General features: G+C 41.1%; 1 protein-coding gene across 3 annotated transcripts in view; it reads left to right on the forward strand.

The window, feature by feature from the left end:
• LOC121699851 (inhibitor of nuclear factor kappa-B kinase subunit alpha-like) overlaps positions 1-1,080 on the forward strand; it is a 17,661-nt gene extending 16,581 nt beyond the window's left edge. For all 3 annotated transcript variants that reach the window (XM_042082328.1, XM_042082326.1, XM_042082327.1), the window contains exon 22: positions 380-1,080. In XM_042082328.1, coding sequence (XP_041938262.1) covers positions 380-427 — 48 coding nt within the window. In that variant the 3' untranslated portion in view covers positions 428-1,080. The remainder of the gene's footprint in view (positions 1-379) is intronic.
• The last annotated feature ends 23,425 nt before the right edge of the window (positions 1,081-24,505 follow it).

Consider the following 24,505-nt stretch of genomic DNA (forward strand, 5'->3'; position numbering starts at 1 on the left):
TCACTGTGTGCCGAGTGTGTTTCACTAATTCACGGATTGGGATAAATGCAGAGACCAAATTTCCCTCACAGGCTCAAAAGAGTATATATACTTATACTAATACTTGCTCCAGCGGCGAGATCACAACACATGATTGGCACAATGTCTTCACAACACACCACATGATTGGCTCAATGTATTCACATGTCGAAGTTTTGCCGCGGAAGGGGTGGGATATTTGCGTTGCAAACTAACTCCATGCCTTTCTATGGAGGATTTTTTTGAGTGTTGTGTCTCCTCATTAGAAAGTCTCTAGCTGTATTGAGCTAACCCACCAATGTTGTGAGTGGTCTCTGGTTTGAACTATCTATCCTGACATTCTGACTTCTTTTTGTTACAGGAACTAGACTGGAGTTGGACCAGCTATGAGTCCTTATGCATGAAGTAGCAGACCCTTCAAAATATGTAACTGTCTGCCACCACTTCACTACTAAGAATGGACTTATTCCAATTTCTGGAAAGTTCTGTTTATAGTCGCTTGTCTGTCAATCATCTGGTAGGCCCAAGAGGCCACTTTGCATGTTCTTATATTTGGTCAAGTTAATTTGAACCACAATCAACAAAGAAATGTTTACATGTCGTTTACCGTAGGACACATACTTTTTTGTGTGTAGGTCAGATTAGGTGTGGTGTGGATGGGGGTTGGTTACCTGGTAGTGGAGATTTGAACATAGTTGGTAATTATTTTACCAACCAAAGTTTGTTGAATATGTTTGTCAACAAACTATCAGTAGCTATACAAATATGCACCATTAAAGTAAGGTGTGATGTTTTTATTATTTAACAGTATTCAGTGTGTAATATGGTGACAAATCATTTGCATGATATTTTTCATTGTGGAAATGATTTCTTTTGTAACTCTTAGAGTGTTTCTGTACAAGCCAGTGGCTCCACTGTATCAAATTAAAGAATGTTGTTAACTATAGAATAATTACAGCATATTCTGTCCATGTAATACATAATGTATACATAACAAAATCATGAAATGGCCACCCTGAAATTGTAAGAATTGCAATTAAAAAATCTAGGCTTCACTAGCTATTTCCTGTTTCAATGTGTCATTGTTCTGTTTACACCCGACTCTTCCCCTTACCTGACTTGTCTTAGAGAGGTACCAGTTTTCCATGTAGGCCTACTCAGTAGAGGAACCAGTTATTTTTGTATGAATACAATTTGGTTCTGTGGAAGATTCCTACAATAGCAGACGTCTGATCATATGAAAATAGCTGTAACGATAAACAGTTGACGTTTTCACAGGTCATTTGTTGTTCGCTGCTTTGTACCCCCAGTCTTTTAAACGGGTCTGTTACCAGCGGCGACAATGGCTGCAGGACCGGATGGCTGCTTGCCTGTGCTGGGTTACCCCCACTCCCCTCCCCTGTTGCAATCGTGTGATTTTCATGTTGTAAAGTGTACTGATTCTCTGTGGATGCACATAATGGATCAGATGCACAAATACCTGATAAATGACAGAAGCTCCTGTGCACACGCTCTTTCCATGGAGATTTGCACAACTGTATTCTTTGCTGCAGATTCGGATGTCAGTCCCATCCTTCTTGTAAGACTGTAATGTGTTTCTTGTTAGTGGCATGCCAAACTAGCCAAACAACATGCATGTTACTCCACACGTGTCTTCTCTTTTACTGAATCTATTGCAGAAATGGTTTAGAGAGAACAAGGTGAATGTTCTGGATTGGCCGAGTCAAAGTCCAGACCTCAATCTACAGGTCTCAATTTACCTCAATTTATAGACATTGTAGGATCCTTGCAAATGATGAAGTAAGTAAAAGTTTGGGAGGCGAGCATTGGGATTTTCCCAGACCTCTTACAGTATTTGGCAATTTATTCCCACTTTCCCTCTTCCACCTTGTCATTCCAATTGATGCTCACACAATTACCTCCTGTCCTGCTCAGTTGGGAATAGACAGGGGTGTAGTGCACGCAGGGATCCTGGCTGACGCCTGTCTGAGCAGTCACTCCCACACATACCCTTGCGAGGGGGGTTTCAGGACCCTGGACAGAAACCTTACCAAACCAACCATACTTTTCAGCTGGCATACGAAATGACTCGTAAAAATTGTTTATAAAACATTATAAGAAGCAAGGCTTCTCTAAGCATTGCTAGTTCAGTGTTGGTGGGGCCGATTTTTACACAGCATGAACTCTCAGTATGTTGGTGGGGCCAAACTGCAGACCAGGATAAGATCCTTTACTAGCACTAGTTTACACTCATCTCTGTCAGATCAACTCATCTTAATCAGATGTAACATGATAACAATACAATACAGATGATAAAAAGTTTATACACTTACTCATACGCTGCCGTTTTGTGAACTATTTGGGTTAAAACAGAGGAAGTGCATCATATAGGAAGAGGAAGGTGAGGGATAGAAAATGTTTGATCATTTATTTGTGTAAACACGGTGCAAAATGGTCCTTATTAATGCCCATTCAGCACTTTTATACAGTGAAAAAAAATCTTAATGTATATATACAGTATATGTTATATGCACATGCCCACAGATGTTCTGCTGAAATCCACACTGACCCTAATGACCACATCACTCGAACCTGGCCGTCAACTGTGTTGAGACCAGTGTGGCTGCCATGGGAATGAAGCAGCTATAGAGGACAGACTGTATTTACCTTCATGAGACTGGACAAGGGACAGAGGGGACAGTGAGTGTCCTTTCTGAGGACCCGCTGAGGGGAAACGTGTCACTGAAACGGAGAGTCGTCACAGACTCAGACAGGGGGGCTGCTTAAGTGTCAGGTCATTCATGGAGACTTTAAAGTGGAGGAGACATTGTCGTCATATGTCAAAAGAATTCAAGGTGAGCAGAATTTTTTTCATTTTGGTTTACTGTTCAAATTTCTTGTGAATGGAGACGTGTGTGTGTGAGTGTGTGAGAATGTTTGTGTGTGTGTGTCTGTGTGTGTTTTCCACGTACATTTAAGGGCACTGCTTATAATGACCGTCGCTAGGGTAGCTGGCGTTCAGGCCCCCTGAAACCTGAAAAATGCAGTTTTTGTTACATACCATCCTGAACCATTGCACCCAAGATGACAAAATATTTATGATATATATGTTGGTCTTAAGGGCCCGTATAGCCCATCAACTTAGCCCATAAGCACTCATCTGTGATTTGCCCCCTCCCCTCTCAGTCACAAATTAAAATGCAACAACATTTCACTATAATCACGACTATCTTCGGTTAAGATGTTCTGAACTGCACCAAATTGCTTGTGTATGATAACCCTGACAGCCTCTGGGGATATGTCAAATTTCATGGAATTCCATCTATGGGGGGGGTATACAATTAATTAATTTATGTGTACATTTAGTGATTGTACATCCATCAGCCTGTAGATGGTGGTGTTGAGCGAAGGGTTGCCTGTAGGGTATGGTGAGAAATTACACACACATTCATAAATTGGGACACAAACACACCCATAAATATGTGAGCACGCATGCATGCACACACACACACAGAAGCACACATACATCTTTCTATACAAAGGTATACTATGAAGGTTCAGGTATTTTTGAAGACTGTAGAGCTCCCTCTAGAGTCGCGATATATTTGTATTTTACTCTGCCGAGGTAAATAGCCTACTTCATGGCTTGTCCCCCCTATACACAATGAAAATGCTTTTGTTTGGGAGGTTTAGGATTAACAACAGGCAAAAACTATCTCCAAAGAGCTATACACTGACAAGGTAATGTTTCATGATTCTCACGAGATGTCTTCGGGTTGCCTTTCTTGAAGTTGCATGGCTGGTTCTCTCGTTAACTATAACTATGCTAGGTGAAAGATTCCCCTATTACAAGTTTGTTTACCATCAAGGTGAAAGGTGCATACCTTTAATTACAAGAAAAAATCTCTCTCTCTCTCTCTCTCTGTGTGCAGTGCCAAGTTTGACGTTACATAAGAAATGCAAAATATATTGTTAAATATTGGTAAAAGAAGCACACATTATTGGTTTTGCCTCACTCAGCACAGTGCAGGACCAGAGAGGCTAGAAGCAGAGCAATAGCAGCACCCAATGCATCAGTGCACAGCACAGGTAGTCAAGTCAATATGCAAGGTGTTTTGATGATTATCATGTCCGACCTCAACAATATAGAATGCCTCTGTATGTGGTTTGCTTGCATAAAATGATTCTACAGATTTTGCAAAAACTTGCCAACCCACACAATAGTAGGGGAGGATGGAGTTGCAGACAAATTGACAAGAGGACTGAGCGGCAGTCACATCTAGTTTAGATGTGTTTCATCTAATCAGATCAGGGGGGTATTCCAAGTACATGGTTTAGTGACAAACCTGGGTAAGTTAACTCAGAGTAAGTGGTAAACTTCCTACAACAAGAGTCCTATAGCATTGTTTTGTAAGGAGAATGAAGCCGTACAGCTCTTCTATTAGGAGGTTTACCCCTTACTCTGAGTTAACTTACCCAGGTTTGTCACTAAACCACATACTTGGAATACCCCCCTGAACATCTGAAAAATCTGAGATCTGAACATTGTTTCTGAAAGAAAGGATGTTTTTATTGGACTGTCAAGTGGTGGGGTCATCTTACTGTGCTGTTTTGAGCGAGCCTTTGGCACGTCCCTCTTGTGCTGTTCCACATAGTGACCACACAATGTCACCATTTCCAATGTTATGACATCTTTGCATGTCTAGAGTGGTGTGCTTCATTCAGAATTCATCACAGACAGTGAGGTGTTGTTACAGTAAAAGAGCACTACTCATGTCTCAGGTTGATGATGTAGAATCAGGAAAGGAAAAATTAAAAGAAATCACACCATGACTGATGTGATGATCAAGTTTTCTGTGTCTTACCAACCTGTAATTGAAGTTCTGTAGTACAGAAATGTAGTTTTTTTAAATGTAAATTGAAATAGAAGTGCAAAATGAGGAAAATGCACTTATAATGACCGCCGAGCAGCGAAGCAGCGGTCATATAGGTTAAGCCAGAGTTTTTTCTTCCGGATGTTTTCAGTCATTTTGTGTCAACGATTCCCGGGACACTGAAAGACCAGGGTGCACGAAACTTGGTGAGCATGTAGCCCCACAAGGATGACACCATTGATTTTCGTTTTGATCTATTGCCATTTGATGTATAGCTCCACCTAGTAAAAAATGAAACCCTCTGAATGCATGCCAAGTTGCGTGGAATTCTGTTCATAGGGGGTCATACAATAAATGAATATGTAAGTGAATATCGAGAGAACCGTAGGGCATAGGTTGACAAAAATTATTTTTGTACATGTATGTTGGTCTCCAGGGGCCATGTCATATCCAGTCATTTGAGGTATAGCCCTACCTAGTTAAAAATGAAAAAGCAAAAATGAGGCATTGTAATCACAGGTATCTTTGGCTGACAGGTTGAAAACTGCACTCAAATTTGAAGTGTAGGATAATTATGACACCCTCTGAATGCAGGTTTTGTGGAATTCCATTCATGGTGGGCCATATCAGCTACACACACATACACCCATGCACGCACACACACACAAACACATAAACACACACATGCATGCACGCACACACACACGTAAACACAGACACATAAACACACACACACACACACACACAGTACACATGCATGCACACACACACATATGCACAAACACAGGCACGCATGCACACACACACACACACAGAAGTACACATATACACAAACACACACACACACACACACTATGCACACACTCATTTACATACACAAAAGTATGGGATGGAGTAGGAGATGGAGACAAATTGACAAGCGTAATTTATTTTTGTGGAGATAATGTGCAGGACTGGGCGGCGGTCATATTTTGTACCGCTCTGTGGTACATCTAGACTTAGGGTGGGTTGCACCAACAACCTTAACCTGGATTAAATCAAGGTTTATCCATTAATCCAGTTGCACCAAACTTTAAATCTAGTTTAAAAGTAATCAAGATTACATTTAAACCATCCTTTTGATCTTGGCTTAGAAATTCATATAAACCTGGATTAATTTTAACCCTGTTGCTCAACTGCTTTAAACTCAGATTTAAATTTCAGTTAGGGATTAATTTTAAACCCACTGCTGAGGTGGTTTACATTTCTGAAATGGCTGCATATATCAGATGGTTTGAAGTCCCACGAAGGAAAATTAGAGACCGTCTCAACCCAATGGAGTTTTATGATGATGAGGAATTTTCAAAGAGGTACCATTTCAACAAGGAATCTGTCCTAAGGTTAAATGAAACAAATCATGTTTGCAATTAAACATGGCAGCTCGGAATGCAGCTATACCACCTTTGCTCCAACTACTGATAGGCCTGCGGTTTTATGCTACCGGTTGCTTCCAGATGGTGGATGGGGACCTTTTTGGAGTGCATAAATCAACCGTGAGTAGGATTGTTGAAAGGGTATCAGAAGCCATTGCAGATTTAAAAGACCAGTATGTCAGATTTGCCCCAACAGGAGAAACATCAGCTGGTTTTTATAGAAGAGCTGGTTTTCCTGGAGTGCTGGGAGCAATTGACTGCACTCATATCCCCATTAAAAACCCTGGTGGAGAAAATGGTGAGCTTTTTCGCAACAGAAAGGGCTACTTCTCTATTAATGTTCAGGTTGTGTGTGATGAGAAGGCCCTTATCACCAACATTGTAGCCCGGTGGCCAGGATCAACTCACGACAGCAGGATCTTCGATAATAACCACCTCTGTGCTCTAATGGAGAGAAATGCATTTCAAGGCCACCTAGTAGGTGATTTATAGTTTATAGAAAAGTACAGGCATATATCTTTACAGCCAGATGATCTGAAATAAATTAAAAAAGAAGACAGATGAAAATAATCCTCTCAGGAGAACTGACAGTGAATGCGGCAAAAGACCGAATTGTAAGTCAAATGTGCACCATCAAATTTAAGTAAAATTCAATACAGTGTATTCATTCTCGTCTTAGACTTTGATTAGATGTAATATAAGATGCCATAAGTTTGTTCTCACTTTGTGACTATTATGCACCATCAGATTCATATCCTGCCTCTTCTTATTGATCAGGGTTGTTCTGATCTATGAGTGCTTCTCTGTGTTTGTCTGCAGTGGCAGGACAGAGGACCAGTAAGACAGACACCCTCAGAGCGTCCGTCCATCTCAAAACGGAGGCTGGCGCTGCTGGGAAGGAACATTGGACAGGAACTGCAGAAGACACCAAGGAGAGGATGGAGGCAGAGCAGATGGAGGAGAGTGGGATGACGCTCAGATTGACACTCAGGGCCAGATGTAGGCTACGTACATTTGCGAACATAGCGTTATCAGCGCCATGGACATACCGCAGATTGCGAACGCTGTCAGACCCAAGTTTCCGTAGTATTTATCAAATTTTCAATCCATAGTGTAAAAAAACTGCGCCTTTCTTTGCCTTTCTCCGCCCATTACCGCAATTTACGAACGTCCACAACTGAACGGCAGTTCAACTGAACTGAAGTTAACATTAAAAACATTAAAAAGAATCAAAGGTTTAGCGATCATGAAATAATACCATACATGATGTCAACAAGCAGGGAGATAATGAAAATCAGTAGTTCTACTCAAACTACTTGTGCACGTAGGCTATGGAAGATTGGTCAAATCTAGCAAGTAGGAAAGTTTAAGTGAATGACGTGAAAGTAAGACATTCGAAAAGCCAACGAAAGTTAAGGTTGCTTTTGATAGTACAAATACTAAGCTGGTGCTCTAAATAGCGATTCTATTGTCTTTGAAAGGTTCTCTTATTGACGCATTGAATTGCAATTTGGATTAACACCTGCAAGGCGGAAGTATTTAGGCGCAGAATAGACGTGCACTTTCAGGAGCAGTCTTTGTACATACCTGCGGAATACCAGAGCCCGTTTACGGAGAGCCGGATCACTCCCTATTAACTCCATTGTACCTGCAATCTGTTGCAGTTCCACTAGGGGCAATCATGAATAAGTGCAAAAACAATGGGGGTCTATGGAGCTAGACGGCTAAATTTGTCTCTTGACCTGGTTGTTGAAAAATCGAAGATTTGATTGTGGTTTCTGCAAGCTCACTATGGATTATAGGTCAAAAGTTGAATGAATGAGTACTTACGTCCTTTCAATTTCTTACAGGTTGGGTCGTTGTTGCCCACAACACACTAGCTTTCTGCTAATGAATGACGTCATTGACGCATTTGAAAGGCTTTTTAGAACAAATAAGTGACTCAAAAAATATAATACTCAGCGGTGTGTATTTTCTCTGCCCCCTCTTTTGCATGCAACATTCAAATTTCTGGGCAAAAAATTATATCCCGAGAAAAGTGGATTTGAGGGGTACAGCTCCATAGACAGCTTCATTAATTCTGCACTTATTCGTGAGCGCCCTCATGTGGAACCAGAACAGGAACTGCAACCAGTTCAGAAACCGGAAGTTTCCCGAGAGTGGCGGTTCTCCCCTTATTAGACATTCTCTGGGAATACATAATTAGGCGCTCTTTATGCTTCCCCTCCCATCTCTTTACGCTAAACTCCCACTTTCCCCTGGATCCTCCCATGAATGCATATGCATGACACGAAAAACGCAATGTGCCATTTTCAGCTCCCTCAACAGGCAGTTTGCGTTTTAACATCATTGCCGCCTGTTTGTACAGTACATAGGCCTACCTTCAGGGGTGCCGCTAGGGTTGTATTCCATAGTATTGTAAACAGTAGCACAGTGGCGCCGGCAGGCATAATCCTGTACACACTGTGCGTACAATTTTTTCACGGCTTTCACGTCATGTGTACACCGTGACTAGAGGACAATCACTCACTGCTGTCAGTGTCAGCATCACTGCTAAGAACAGTAGGCCTACGTCTTTTAACGTTGCGGTTAAACGCCTGAAAAATATTAAGCTGCGGTTGTTTCCTTTTCATGACTGAATGATTTAGGCAATTATCCTGTCATGAAAAGGAAACAACAGCAGCTTAATATTTTTCATGCGTTTAACCGTAACATTAAATGACGTCGGCCTACTGTTCTTAGCAGTGATGCTGACACTGACAGCAGTGAGAGATTGTCCTCTAGTCACGGTCTACACATACTTAAAAAAAAAAATGAATTGTTTGCTTACCTCTGTAGGCTTATTTTAAAAAAATAAAACGCCGTCATGTGTAGACCGTGACTAGAGGACAATCGCTCACTGCTGTCAGTGTCAGCATCACTGCTAAGAACAGCAGGCCTACGTCTTTTAACGTTACGGTTAAACGCCTGAAAAATATTAAGCTGCTGTTGTTTCCTTTTCATGACTGAATGATTTAGGCTATTATCCTATGAATGAATGGGACGTTGTGTTTTTAAGCGCCATCCAAAGCCACGCCCGAAAACCGTCACAGGTCTGTGAGGAGGTGATCTCCCCCCTCCTCACTGCCACGCTGTGAACTCTTGATAGAGTAGTGTTTTGCGAGGTTACTCGCAGCAGGTACCCTTGTTACGTTGCGCAAGCAAAGCGCAACTCGGATTTCGTATTCACATTCATATTTACGCACACTCGCATACACTCACACACATATGAAACACACCAGGACTTTGATGGACAATGTAATGCTTGTGGACAATGCTTGTATGTTAGCTGGGAACTTGGGCAACATGCCAGGACTGGGGAAAAGTTTGTGGATTTGTAGGGGGGAAGCGGGGGAATGTTTGTCCGGGCGGCGCCATTGCAACAACCTCGCATTTTGGCGTTTTCACGCACAGAGCTCCGCGAAAGTAAAACGCACTCATTTATCATGTCTTCCTTCTGCCACAAAGTAATTTACATACCATCTTTGACACGTAGTGAGGGCCCCAATGCCATGTCTCATTTTCCACCGTTAATTTCCCCATAGCCACGAACACAAGCATACCCAACTTACCTGTCTGCCGCTTCCAGCTCAACTGCCCATGCGAAGCGCGCTCGCTGGGAGAGGAGGGGTTTTCTCTCCAGCCTCGGAGCTGTGGGAGCGTGCATTGTGAACATTGGGGGGGGGGGGGGGGGGGGGCTATGTATATTTTGATTGAGGGATTTATTGTTTGTGTAAATACTTGTGTGATATACTTACCTGTACGGGGGAAATGGGGTGAGCCACTTGGCTCCGAGTGGTGTCAATTTGGAAGGGAGGGGTTTCCTTGTTAAAAGGGAGCCTCATTTCTGTTCGAGAGAGCGATGGGGTAAGAGCTAAATGCTGATGTGCTGTAGGTACAATGCTCTGCTGACTTGTGTTTTTTGACTGGCTAAAGATATGGTTGTTTTGTTTGCTTGTGCCAAACCGGAAGCTACAAGCTAATAGCTAAAAGCCCAGTATTTTTGTTGGACATTTATTTAATTTGCATCTTTGGAATACTACATTTGGCAATTCACCCCGTGTGGGTATTCATGGAACTGCACCTTTTTAAAGAATAAACCACCGCCTATGCTTGTACATCTTGCCTGGTGAGCCTCCTTCCACCTCCAAGTGTCCAGCCTTGCCTCAGCCGCACCCAGGGTACCGCGAGCCCATTCACAAGGTCAATCGTTATCATGTCATGACAATGCTACGTTTTCATATTTTATAGTCTATGGTTTCCATGCACACCATATTCCGGTTTTATTCGGAATAACGGCAATATTCAGATTGCACATTTGGCAGGATGAAGGGTGACAGACAGATGTGAAAGGCCATGCTGTTAAAGCATAAGCTGCCATTGGCGGGCCACCGTTTCATTTGGAGGTGGTGGATTGTAGCCTGTGGGGCCGGTTAGTAGAAGAAACCTGTGGTTCTTTCTGGTATTTTTTCTGGTATCTCCATCTCTCTCTCTTTAGCTGCTACTCACTCTGCTAGACAATTGTTTTTTTTTTTTTTTTTAAAAATGTGCATCCTGAAAAGTGACTGATGGAAAATATCAAGCTGAACACAAGTTATTTCAGATTTGTTGTATTACAAAAGAGAAACACTGGAATAGCTTTCATGAATTTAATGCTTATTCACATTATAATGCAAACACATTGTGTTAGTTCAACTGAGGTTAGAAAGGTTTACAGAATATTTGCTTGCATTCACTGCTTTCAGGTTCACTGACTGTGTATTTGTAATGTGAGAAGCTCAGGGTTAGTGTTGGTGACTGTTTTACTAAAATGACGTGATGACTCCTGATCAGGGGGTCGTTTCTAGAAAAGTTAGCAACAACGTTGCTTAACCACCATGGTACGACGCAACTTGCGACCAAACAACGACACTGTTACACCCGTTTCCAGAAAGCATCGTACCTGTGTCGCAATTCGCTACCTCCGACGTTCGAACACCATAGTTCCAACAATGTTGTTGATGATGCAGCGATACATATCATTGGTGGAAACAGTGGAAACGTGTAATACCCCACCCCCTAGAAATGTTCTGTCACGGCCTATGTCGACATGTTTCTAATCTAAACCGAGTGATTAATGCTGGTATTGTCATTGCCATCAGCCAAAACCTAAACCTATTGCAAGCATATAAAACAGTTAACTTAAGCAGACCAATATGAGTCATTATTTGTGTTAAATATCTGTGTTGGAAAAAATATATAGCCTGGACAAATATCTGGGTATCCCATAGGTTATCAACTGTCTCGTGGCTTAACGGCAGTGCGTTGGTGCACTGCGCGCTCGGCCGGAGTTCGCATCCTAGCTCTTCTTTTTATCTCTGAGTAGGCCTACGAGACACAACAGTTTTGACCATTCATATTAATGTATATAGTTACTCTACATCGAGAGTACAATAGGTAGGTATACATCAGTCAAAAACAATTGAATCTACTAGTCACACTAGTTCACCTGCAGGTAGCGGGAAGCAAGAGGACAATCTCACATCATAAGAAAATCGAACCTACAACGTTGGGATAATAAGTCAGCTGCTTTAGCCACTACACCATTTAACACTGCTGTTGTTAGGGACTGAAGATTATAATACTAAAAGCAAGGCAATACTTTAATTAACATAAATAGCAAGAATGAGCCAAGTAGGGGAGCAGTGTCTTCATCAAAATTAAGCTACAGGATAGATTAATCATTGAGTCCCGAAATAAACATCCACTTCAAAAATCACAACCGCCTAACCAAAATTTGCGGTTAGGCGCTCCGGACACCAACAGGAATTACCAAGGAACGACACAAGTGCGACTGCCTAGGGGCAGTAGTTCAAACAACCAAACTTTGCGTCCTTGTTTGCGATTGAGAGTTCGAACTACCCTTTCTAGAAACACCAAATCCAAGAACGATGCAGCGAACTACCAAGGTTGCGACGCAAGTTAGCAAACGATGCTTTCTAGAAAGGACCCCCTGACCTCTCAAGTCTCACGCACTGAGCATTTCAATGACTTCACACGCCACACATGGCATTTCTCACTCCGAGAAATTATTAACTTGCCCGCACAGAAATTTCTAAGGGCTATATTTTACAAACGTGTCACACAATGTTGATGTCTGTGCGCTCATTCACTGTGCGCTGTTCAGTTACTAACCTATCGGCCAATCAGAAAATAGGATTTCTCAACCAATCAGGAAATTGTTTTGTTTTGTTGCCGGGCGGGCGAACTCTTGAGTTTCAGTTTCGTGAGCAGTCTCGGCCTTTGGTGAATGCATAGCAGTGGTGGTAAACGAGGTGGAGTTGGAAGAGAACCAACTGGAGGTGGAAGAGAACAGGATAATCAGGTAATAACTTCATTTCAATCTCTCATTAGTTACTATAGTTTTCCTACTCGTTGTTTAAGAACAATATAATTTAAGTGTTCAAGAGTGAAAGATTAGCCTAAGAATCACCGCATACTGATCACTATTAACTTAATCCCAGTGCGAAACGCGTTGTTCGTTCAAAAATAAATATTAAGTTAATAGTGATCAGTGTGCGGTGATTCTTAATCTTTCACTCTTGGGATTATACTTACCTGCCTCACCTGCACCTGTTCAACTGAAGGTTTGTGCACAGGGACACCTATGGACTTTGATAATAAAAGTGTTCGTTTGAATAGCTTATTGCATAGCCTATTGTTATAGGTCACTTTTAAAATCATGTCATATTATATAATTATATCCTGACCATGGATGCATTAATCATTGCATCTGTATTCAAAAATGTGGGTAAAAAGCAATTCAGCATCCTCTCATTCACCCTGAGAGGAAAGCCCCCTAAAAGGTCCAGGTTAGTGGATGCTCAGAGATGGTGAAAAGGCCCATTATTGAATTGTTAGTGCCATGTGTCAAATCTTTTCTTTTGCAAATCTGAGCAGTTATAAATTATACTTTTTCCCCATTTTGACTTAGGAGGGCATTGCTCCTACATACTTTAGCCAATAATCAAATGCCTGCTCTCTTTTGGAAAGCTGAGGCACTGTTGGAAAACAATTAGAATAACTGTGATGTACTGACACAAAGTTGCAAAGGCTAGATTATTCTTTTCTTTTTCTACCGGATAACAAGCACCTTTGAACTGACCACATTTCAGCCCTCTAGGTCTTGACTTGATATGACATGACTTGAGTCCTAGCAGTAGGTCTTGTCATGCTGTGTGCAAAAGTAGATCAATATAGAATGACAACATGAGTACTTTAGACCATTATTTGCCAAGGTATGCTCATGCATTTTGTAAAATGCCCTATGAAAACCCAAAGTCCTATGGGGAGTTATCTAAAATGCATACTGGCAATCAAATGCTTACTGCATATGAACCCCTTATAAGCATAATCTTAATTGGCCTCAAATGAAAGGTAATACTCTGAAGTTTCATGCTTGCATTTGGATTGTAGCTACTTCAGGTTCTGATATGACTACACTAAATGTGGAATAATTACAAAAAATACAAATCTATACAATTTCTATTTCAATTCAATTGGTGTGTATAAGATGGGCTATATTTCTGCACAACTAATATTGGATCAACTGGTAACGACCTGGGGCTGGTGTATGCTAGCTGGTGATGCTAGTAGCACGTGTAAATCCTCACACCCCTAACCTTAAGAACGGCTCTAACCGCTTGGAAGCTTGGGCTTTTAGCTCAGTGGTTAGAGCCCTCGACTCCCATGTGTGTTGAGGTGGCGGGTTCAGGGCCGTGAGCGGCTGACGAAACGACCTCTGTTACACTGGAACATCTGAAGGCATATTGATAAAAGCAACAAAAAGTTGTAATATTATTAATGAAACACCCCCATTCTCGCAACCAACCGGTCTGACCAGCCACCCCTTTAACCCTCGGACGGGGGGGGGAATCTCACTCTTGCCTGTCCTCAAAACTTGAGAGCCCTGCTCCTGATGAAGGTCTGACTGAACAAAAACATAATTTCATTAATAAATTGGATGCACCATGACGGAAGCAGTGTTGTGCTTTTCTTTTCCCCTTCTCCCAACAAGACACTTTTTACATCCAAAGTAGAGCTAAAAATCCCAATTACAGTGAAATGCATCAATTAGAGAAACGTTTAGAGACAGCTGAAGTGAAACCTTAACTTTTGTTTGCCATTCTAATATGGTATTTTCACTTTCACGGTATAGCCTACACTTCCCAATCTGCTAGACTAGGGTATTAATCACTAGAGCATTAGTCACTTATGTGACGGGGTTTCTCTGTGAATGCACGTCATGGATCGGATGCACAAATACCTGCAGTGACACAATCTCTGCCTTACCCTGTGCACACGCTCTTTCCATGGAGAGTTGCACAACTGCATTCTTTCCTGCAGATTCTCTTGTCAGTCCCATCCTTCTTGTAAGACTGTAGTCTAGTGTGTCTTGTTAGTGGCACACAAAACTATCCCAACAGCATGCATGTTACTCCGAATGTGGCTTCTCAAATACTGAATCTTTTCATTTTTAGCACCTTTTAATTTCTAATGAACTATTGCACCAATCTTCCAAGTATCCTAATACTGAAAGTTTGCATGCAGTATTTCATAGAAGTATTTAATTTTATTTATAATTTCGGTATTTAGCACTTTGAGTCCCTAGGGTTAGCCTGGGTGTTCCCATGCTGCCTTGCGCGCGATTTGATTCACGCTGCTAAGGCAGCCTGGAGACCATGGAGCAAATTTTCGCCTGAGATAGGGAACCAATCACAGAACAGGGGGGAAAGCAAGACAATGATGAGCTATGCACAGACGCATTTGATAGACATCCGTGGCACCCAATAAACGGATCTGGGCATTTTTTTCAAATACGAGAAAATGAACGTTTGGTTCCCAGACCACGTCTCATTGAGAAGTGGTGGCGCTAGCCAGGCTACCCTAGGGTCGTTTCTAGAAAAGTTAGCAACTACGTTACTCAACCACCATGGTACGACGCAACTTGCGACCAAACAACGACACTGTTACACCTGTTTCCAGAAAGCATCGTACCCGTGTCGCAATTTGCTATACCTCTGACGTTCGAACACCGTAGTTCCAACAACGTTGTTGATGATGATGCAGCAATACATATCATTGGTGGAAACAGTGGCAACGTCTAATACCCCACCCCCTAGAAATGTTCTGTCACGGCCTATGTCGACATTTTTCTAATCTAAACCGAGTGATTAATGCTGCCATTGTCATTGCCATCAGCCAAAACCTAAACCTATTGCAAGCATATAAAACCGTTAACTTAAGCAGACCAATATGAGTCATTATTTGTGTTAAATATCTATGTTGGAAAAAATATATAGCCTGGACAAATCTCTGGATATCCCATAATTTATCAACTGTCTCGTGGCTCAACGGCAGCGCGTCGGTGCACTGCGCGCTCGGCCGGAATTCGCATCTTATCTCTTCTTTTCATCTCTGAGTAAGATAGTCCTACGAGACACAACCATAGGTTTTGACCATATATATTTATGTAGTTACTCTACATCGAGTACCATACAATACATCAGTCAAAAACAATTGAATCTACGTGTCACACTAGTTCACCTGCAGGTAGCGAGAAGCAAGAGGACAATCTCAAATCATAAGAAAATCGAACCTACGACGTTGGGATAATAAGTCATCTGCTTTAGCCACTACAATATTTATCACTGCTGATGTAAGGGGCTGTGAAGATTATAATACTAAAAGCAAGGCAATACTTGAATTAACATAAATATAGCAAGAATGAGTCAGTGTCTTAATCAAAATTAAGCTACAGAATAGATCAATCATTGAGTCACGCATGGGCGTAGATTTAGGGTGGGACACTAAGGACTAGTCCTAATCAATATTTTAACAACAATTTGTCCCCACCAATATTTTAGCTAACTTATTTGTGCTGCTGATCATTCCGACAGCCAGCACAACAGTACAAGAAACGTCATCATGATTAGCTGAAAAACAGAGGGGGAGGGGGAACGGTTATCTGACATTCACGCTACAGTAGGCCTACATGTACAGAGAGTGACAAAGCACAGGCTACTGCTTGTTTGCACCGGCAGTCAAGCGAGTGGGTGTGTCAACGACAACGGTAAGTTAGGGCTGTCTGCCTACATAGCCCATCCCAAAAAAGGCCAGAGTAAAAACATTGTGATATTCCCTTTGCCCTTCAGCATACATGTTTGCCCCTTTTTGTGGTTTGTAGATCAGCTATGCCACCCAAAAATACGAAGTTTTTTCATTGCAGTCTAGGCAAAATAATTAGCCATACAAACTGGTGACCAGGCTTTCAAATGCGGATTTTACTGTGTAAAATAGCATTAGCTGTTAGGATATTACCCAGGATATTGTCACAGCTAACCTAGCTTCTGTAATCTTTCAACCAAAGTTAGGAGTCATGTTTAATAAGGGTGTGCCGCACGGACAGCAATAAGTCACCATCACTGTTAGGCTAATTGAACTACCAATCTTGCAGTCGCAATAAACAATTGGATCCGAGACATTTTCCTGTTCCTATATCCTATTCCTATATTTTCCTATATATCCTGTAGGCTAATGTATTTGTGAATGTAGCCTGCACAATGCAAAGAAATAAAAGATAAACTGGTGCATTTCCATACTCATAGAAATGAACATTGCGAGACACTTATCTCTTCTATGATCTCATCCCAGAAAGATTTTCTTTGACTTGTTAGTTTTTTTAACATTTATTTTATCTAATGACATAGCAAACATGATGAATTGAATCCACATATCCTTGCACTTGCGAAACTATTTTCCAGCATTCACGTTCCTCTTAAAGTGGCAGGCACTCAACTAGATTTACACACCAAATGTGATAAGGAACTCCAATGATTTTAAACTCCAAACACATGTCCACCCACCACGAAGATGTTTACCAATGAAGACAGGCCAGACTCTTTGCCAAAGAGGAGCGTAAACATAGTCAAGAGTATGGTTCATCAGGTGATAATAAGGCTAATTAGCATAATACGTTTTTTTTTTTTGCATTTTTATATTTTTCATAGCCTTTACTTTTTATTTATTGCCCACGGGAGATTTCTGAGATGCACAGATGTGAACAATATTCATTTATTTACATGGTATAAATGATGCCCGTCCAGAGAAAGTGCCCAAAATCGCCATTTTGGCAGCCATTTTGTTGATGCTAATTAGATGGTCAAAAACTCAAAATTCTGCTTGGGAACAGGGCTAGTTGGATTCAGCACATGTTAAATATGATAAAGTGTCAGGATCTGGCCCAGACTGTTAAGTTTGTGCCACCCTGGTGGCCATTTTGTGTATTGTCCTGTGTTTGTTTTTGCCTGTTCCCCATGTGCTTTGTGTTCCCTGCCTGTCACCTGTCTTTGTCTCCGCCCCATCTCCTTATTTGGTCTGTGCTTCCTGTCTTGTTTGTTTTCCCTCCATTTCTGCCTCCTCACCTGTTCCCTGTTATTGTCTCGTTGGTTTCGTCCAGTCCTCTGTCTTTCTGTTAATTGGTATGTGTATTTCTACCCTCCTGTTTCTCTGTTCCCTGTCGGATAGTCTCTGTTATCCTGTCTGATTCATGTCTGTAAGTAGTTTGTAAATCTGTTAGGTAATAAAGTGTGTTTTCTGTCGGAAGGACGCAAGTTAGCAAACGATGCTTTCTAGAAACGACCCCCTGACCTCTCAGTTTTGCACAAGATTGCCAAGTAAATTGACGAGAGCGAGGAATGTGACCCTGGGGGCAAATTTCCCAAAGTCCAATAGATTCCACAAAGCTTGTGTTTCCTGCTTGAAGTACCTAGAGGATTGCAAACCTCAAAATCATCTGCATATAAATTGACCAAAATCCTTAACTCATTCTCTGACAGAAAACTGTTTTCCTGGAAGTATGAACCATCCTGAGAAGATTTGTAGGTATTTAGTCCACCCATTGCTCTATTACTCTGCTGCATTTCATAGTTTTCCATAGGGCTGCACAATTAATCGAATTTTAATCACGATCGCGATTTTAGCTTCCCACGATCAAATTTGCGTGATCAAGCGATATTTCAAATGCGTGCTCTACCTATAGAACCAACCTGGCAACCCATAGAACGCTCAAAACAAATCAAGCGCTCCTTAAACCTGTCTGACCATGTGCCTGCATGCAGCTTACCAATGACAGCTGTTCCCTGCACTGTTCAGCCTGATGCACTGTGGACTAGTGACATTATGTTAACTATTAGTAGGCTAGTTAGACTATACAATAAACGACGATCAAAAATCAAATGTGTGGCACAGCAGAAGGCCAAGAGCTTGTCCCTCGAAGCGGATCATCCATTGTTCAAAAATATTTCTGATTTCAGGCAAGTTAAGTTAACCAAAAATATAAGCAAAGCAGGGCTCTCAACTCATACCGTGAAACACATCACATGACGTAAACCACACATGCCTTTTTTTATCACGTTAACTTTTATAGTCCTTGTTTGCTTCCTCCGATAGCCTATAGCCTACTGTAATAAGAGTTGAGCTAACGACGGCATCCGTGAATTTTATTCATGTATTTTATAAGCTTCATGTGCAACCTACAATGCATATGCGTTTCAAGACAGCCTACTGAAAACGAGTGAACAATAATGAAAATGTAGCCTACACGTCAGTGTTTTACATATCAACGAATGACTAAACCAGGGGTGTCCAAACTGCGGCCAGCCATGCACTTTAATCCGGCCCGCCGAGCATTTATTAGTTTATCATAGGCCGCTCGCTATTTTTTTCCAGCGATAGACGACGTTGTGGTTAACTTTAGGCTACTACAAACTGCTTTACACTCTTCTTAGAGAACGTTTACAATGTCAATGTCAAAACAGCTTGTCACATCGAGATACATAGTATCTCCATTGCAGCAGATCTAACTACGTTATGCTAGTCCATTTAATTGGGGACGCATTTGAGCGTGGGAGAGAGGGCGATGGCAACAGTAGTTCCCACTACTGACCAATTTTAAACTGTGAGAGGGCACAGCCATAGGCACAGCACTAGCCATAGGCTATTTGAGTGGAGCTGGCAAAGAGTCTTAAAGTGACAGTGCACCATTTATAAATGAATTAAACAGCATCAAATTAACAGTATTTCTTAAGAAATTATTTTTCTACAACAAAATTATTTTGTCATTTAAATAATACAAAACATTATTATTATTATTATTATTATTATTTATGTGTGGCCCGCTGGCCAATTTTCAAAACCCAATGTGGCCCTTCAGTCAAAAAGTTTGGACACCCCTGGACTAAACGATTACAGTAAACTCATGAACAAGAAGCAGAGCTTAAGTGGCTAATGGGGAGCGTTGGGAGGATTCCCGGTGGGCTGTTAACATTTTCCCAAATATTAACAAAGTAGCACGCACAAAACATTTGTTTGGAAGTTGTTTGGAAGTCGCAGTCAAATCTATATTTGCAGTAATTTAGGGGAGTAAATGTGAGGGGAAGAATTTGGGTGAGCCAGATAGCAAGTCCAATATGTTTAGGGAAAAAATATTTTTCTCACTAAAATTAATTAATAATCGTGATAAATAATCGTGATTATCATTTTGGCCATAATCGTGCAGCCCTAGTTTTCCACCACTTTATCTACAACATCTCTCCTATCAAAGAGCTGCTGAAGGGACTTCAACAAAGGCACATACTGAAAACTTATTCTCTCCTTGAAATTGAGAATGTACTCAATGGGCTCTACCACTTTAAAGCTTAAAGCTTATAAAACTGGTGGCGAAGATGATGTGTGCTAAGGGGGCCCCCCCTTCCCTATGGCTTTGAACAAGGGGTTTGATGCATTGAGATCATGGGCTACCTCGGTTAAAACAGACTTATCTGGTGCTGTGCCATGCTTCTGACATAGACCTTCAAGAATGTTGATTGAGAGGGGCACTGTAGCAGAACATAGTAACAAGTAGTTAAGCTCCTCTAAGAATTAATCAATTTTTGTGCCTGGCACGTGTGCAAAATGCTCCAACTTGAGCAATGCTGCAGCAAATTTTTGCCTAATTACTTCAGACAAGTTGTTAGGTCCACTGATATCACTACTTGAACATTCGCTATTTGGTTCAACACCACCACCATCATCTTCATTAAGGGCACCTTCCCCATGATCCTCAGATGAGTCTTGTGAAACTTGAGTGGTTGTAGCTATTCCTGTCTCGTAATCTTTCAATGTATGTGGGTTGTGTTTTCGATTCTTGCGAGAGTGAAATGTCGCATATATGTTTGTTTGAAAGCAGCAACTCCCAAACATACAAGTTACAGTTTCATTACTCCTCAGATGAGTGCCAATATGTGTAAAATAATCCCTCTCTGTATGAAGATCGCAACAAGCACACAAATGACAATTGAACGTTGATAGTTCGAGCAACTCCTGAGCAGGGCTTTGAACCGGTCAGGGCTTAAAATTCATTTTTCAAAATGGGGGGGAATTCCCCCCTTAGGTTATTCATGTAGGGGGGGATTTACACAATTTGTGGGGGAGGGGGGGGTCGATTCTGATACCAAGTCAAGAATTGCGATTTCAATACTTCAATACTTTTTTTAAAAAAGTGTTTAATTTTGGGGCCCCCACCACCCTGACGTCATCAGTAATATATACTGTAGTGGGATCATTCACAACAGTGGACATCCTAGATTCTGCTTGACTCTCTCCACACACACAAACACACACTGAAAATGATAGCTTATGTGATGTTTCTATCATATATTTTTGAATTCATATAGAGTGTATTTATTTAATAATGCATTTAGCATTTTACTAGTAATTACTAGTAGCTAAACATATTTAGTAATTTGAATGCCTCATATTGACGTTTAACCTATAACACTTAGGCATATCTTTAATGTGGTGCGTAGGTCCAATTGAGTGCACATTGCTGATGAGTAGGTGTAATTGAGTGCCTGTCACTCAATTACACCTACTCAATTCAATTATGCCCAGAAAATACGTGAGAGTAATTCTATGGAGTAATTAGCCCCCCTTCAACCTGACGGTTTTAGGCTATAGTCGCTAGTGAATAAAAGTTGTGCATAGTGCGGTATGTGTATGCAAATTATTATCTTTTCTATGTCATTAGATACAATAAATGTTCAAAAAACTTAACATGTCGAAGACAATCTTTCTGGGATCAAGTGTTGACGTGACCTGAGCTAGCAGGATCGTTACCAAGGAGCTCTTTCCAGATGTAAAAGTTTGCCATGGTAGCGTAGCCTATTTGCTTAAGCGCAAAGTGGTTCTCTCTCTCTCTCTCTCTCTCTCTCTCCGTGTGTGTGTGCGTCTGCATGAGGCTATGTTCAATTCAACTCGGTAGTTGATCAGTCCGTCAATCAGTCAATAGCACCGCATTCACGCCACTTAATGATTAGGCTATATTAACGTTATCAGACAGGCTGTAAAAGTGTATGCGGGCATTTCTCGCATTATGATGGCTAGAGTTGCGGGACTTGAACAAATTATGCGCAATACCCGCAATCCCGCAGTGAAATTTAAGCCCTGCCGGTTCAAGGAACGAAAACGAAAACCGGGAACTTTTTGTATTTTACAGGGAACAGACACGAAACCGGAAACGTTATTATTTTTTATGTTCTGGAACAGGAACACTTATTTAAAAATAATGGTAACCGGTTAATACCGGTTTTATTTCGTTCCTCAAAGTTTTCGTTGCCTAATTAACTAAAAAAAAAAAAGTAATTATTTTCCTGCGCACGTTACCATGACGGCTGAGGTTCACTTCCTGTGTGACATCACATCAGACATTCACTGACTGAATGGAGAGAGCGGTGGATTACAAAGTCTCCACTCCACATCTTAAATAAGAGGTAAATTACGATCCATCGTTAAAACGCTCATTCCAAACACAATATCAATAGCTATATTTGTCGACTCCACGTTAATGATGGACTAGCGAACATTTGGCTAAATGGCGCCAACACCTCTGTTTGCCTAATGCACAGATGGCTTGTTACGGTATGAGTAGGCCTACTGGATGGCCTTTCCCCCCGACAGTTGGAATTTGTTGTTGCCCGAGTGGCATAACCACGTGTCTTAATAATGTCGTTACGTTTGTGTGGAAATTTTCTCTTTTAACAATAAACTACACATTTGAAATAATTGTAGGCCTATTTAATTATTATTATTATTAATAATAATATTATTATTTAATAATGGTTGTAATATTATTACATTTGGCTTAAGCTGGATGAGAAAGATGTGACATAATTCTATAGCATTAAACAGCTGACAGGAACGAAATTAACCGTTCCGGAAACAGTATTTTTTTGTTCTAACCGGTTCGGGAACGTCAATTTATTGGTGGAACTCATAACCGGAAACGTTATAATTCCGTTTCTGTTCGGAACGAACCGATTGGAAAAAAAAAAATCGGTTCAAAGCCCTGCTCCTGAGACTTTACTTTTGGATGGGATCTACTCAAATGAATGTGCAAAGCATTCCACGTCTTAAAGGAACATGGACAGTTTGAGTGTGGGCAAGGGTAGCGTTGCCTATGTCGGTGATGTAGTCTAAAATGTTTTAGTAGCTCATATCTTGTAGATAGAGAAACACTACATTCCTTACACCTCCACATCCTGTGTAAACTATGCTTTGCCGCCAAATGCAAAAAAGGAATGAGGAAAATCAGGTCTTTCTGGGATCTTGCACATTTGCAATACTGGAATCCTTTGGGAAAACATTCCTTGTGAAAAGGTAATGAAAAGGTTGAAATCACAAGAGTTCACCTTTAACTGGTGGTCACTGCAGTTGGTACAGCAGACTGGAGTCGGAGGAACACTTGCAGTCAGACAGTAGATCAGCTTGCTGAGATAGCCTGTTAATTAATTTCTCGCTATCTTGAAAACTGAAATCTTGAATTCTTATATCATAGTTAGACTTAACATGAAGAGTGGTGGATAGGGGCAGCAAGCATGAGCACAAATATTTAATGAGGATAAAATATTTTTTTTTTCAGTCATCTGCCCTCTTGATAAGTTACTGCTATCATCTGAAAATCAGTGACTTGTGAAATGTTTGTTCCGTGGAACTGGATATGTAACTAGAACACTGGATATCTTGCTACCTTATCTTGCTACCTTGTCTTGATACAGGTTGCATTCCTCCATGATATGCAAGAATTCAAAGGGGTAGGTGTAGCCTAATACTTGAACTGTGTTTGAAAAAAAAAACATGAGTTATTACTCTAAACATAAGCAATGGAAACCAGCTACTGGGCAGAGGTAGGTGTTTATAGAAGAGTTTAACAGACAGTAGATCAGCTTGCTGTGATGGAGAGAGATTCATTAACAGGCTATCTTGAAAACTGAAATCTTGAATTCTTATATCATAGTTAGACTTAACATGAAGAGTGGTGGATAGGGGCAGCAAGCATGAGCACAAATATTTGTCTGGGATGAGGATAAAATATTTTTTTTTCAGTCATCTGCCCTCTTGATAAGTTACTGCTACAGCTTATTTTTTCGCAATCAAAACACTTGCTTTTATTTCCTCTTGTTTGCATCCCTATGTACCCAACAATGCAGTACATTTTACCTTCACTAAGGCACACATCTACTCACTAACCTGACTCTCGCCAGATGAATTTAGGCGGAACGAAATTCATCTGGCTATCCACTCACACCCACACAACCAAACTAACCTGACAAACCTTGCATGACTCGACACCATACCAGCTCTTATCACGTTCCACTAACTCGTGAAAAATAAATCATGCTAGGCCTACTCTCGCTCATGAATTTTCTCAAACACAACCGGAAAACTTCAGAAAATGTCTACAAAACGCATTAGCATAGACTGTTTTTGATTGCTAAGCCGCTTGGTTTAGCTGTTGGTTGGTAAAATATCTATTGCAACGTTTTCATGCTGTATTAAACTTAACGTGGAATTTTCGCCTTATATAACATGAACACAAATAATAGCTACAGTTGATAAACTTACGTTGTAGAACTTAAGGCAGGCTCCAAGTCTCTTCGTAGTTACAAGCACTGCAGAGCAGGACGTCCAAGAGAAAGACCATACCAGAGAATCATAGCCAGAGAATGACCATGCTACAAGACAATTCTTCGTGTATTTTCAGGTGTTTACATCCTACCCAATAGCACACTCACGCCATCTAATGGT

The sequence above is a fragment of the Alosa sapidissima genome, chromosome 24, assembly GCF_018492685.1.
Source record: "Alosa sapidissima isolate fAloSap1 chromosome 24, fAloSap1.pri, whole genome shotgun sequence".
NCBI lineage: Eukaryota > Metazoa > Chordata > Actinopteri > Clupeiformes > Clupeidae > Alosa > Alosa sapidissima.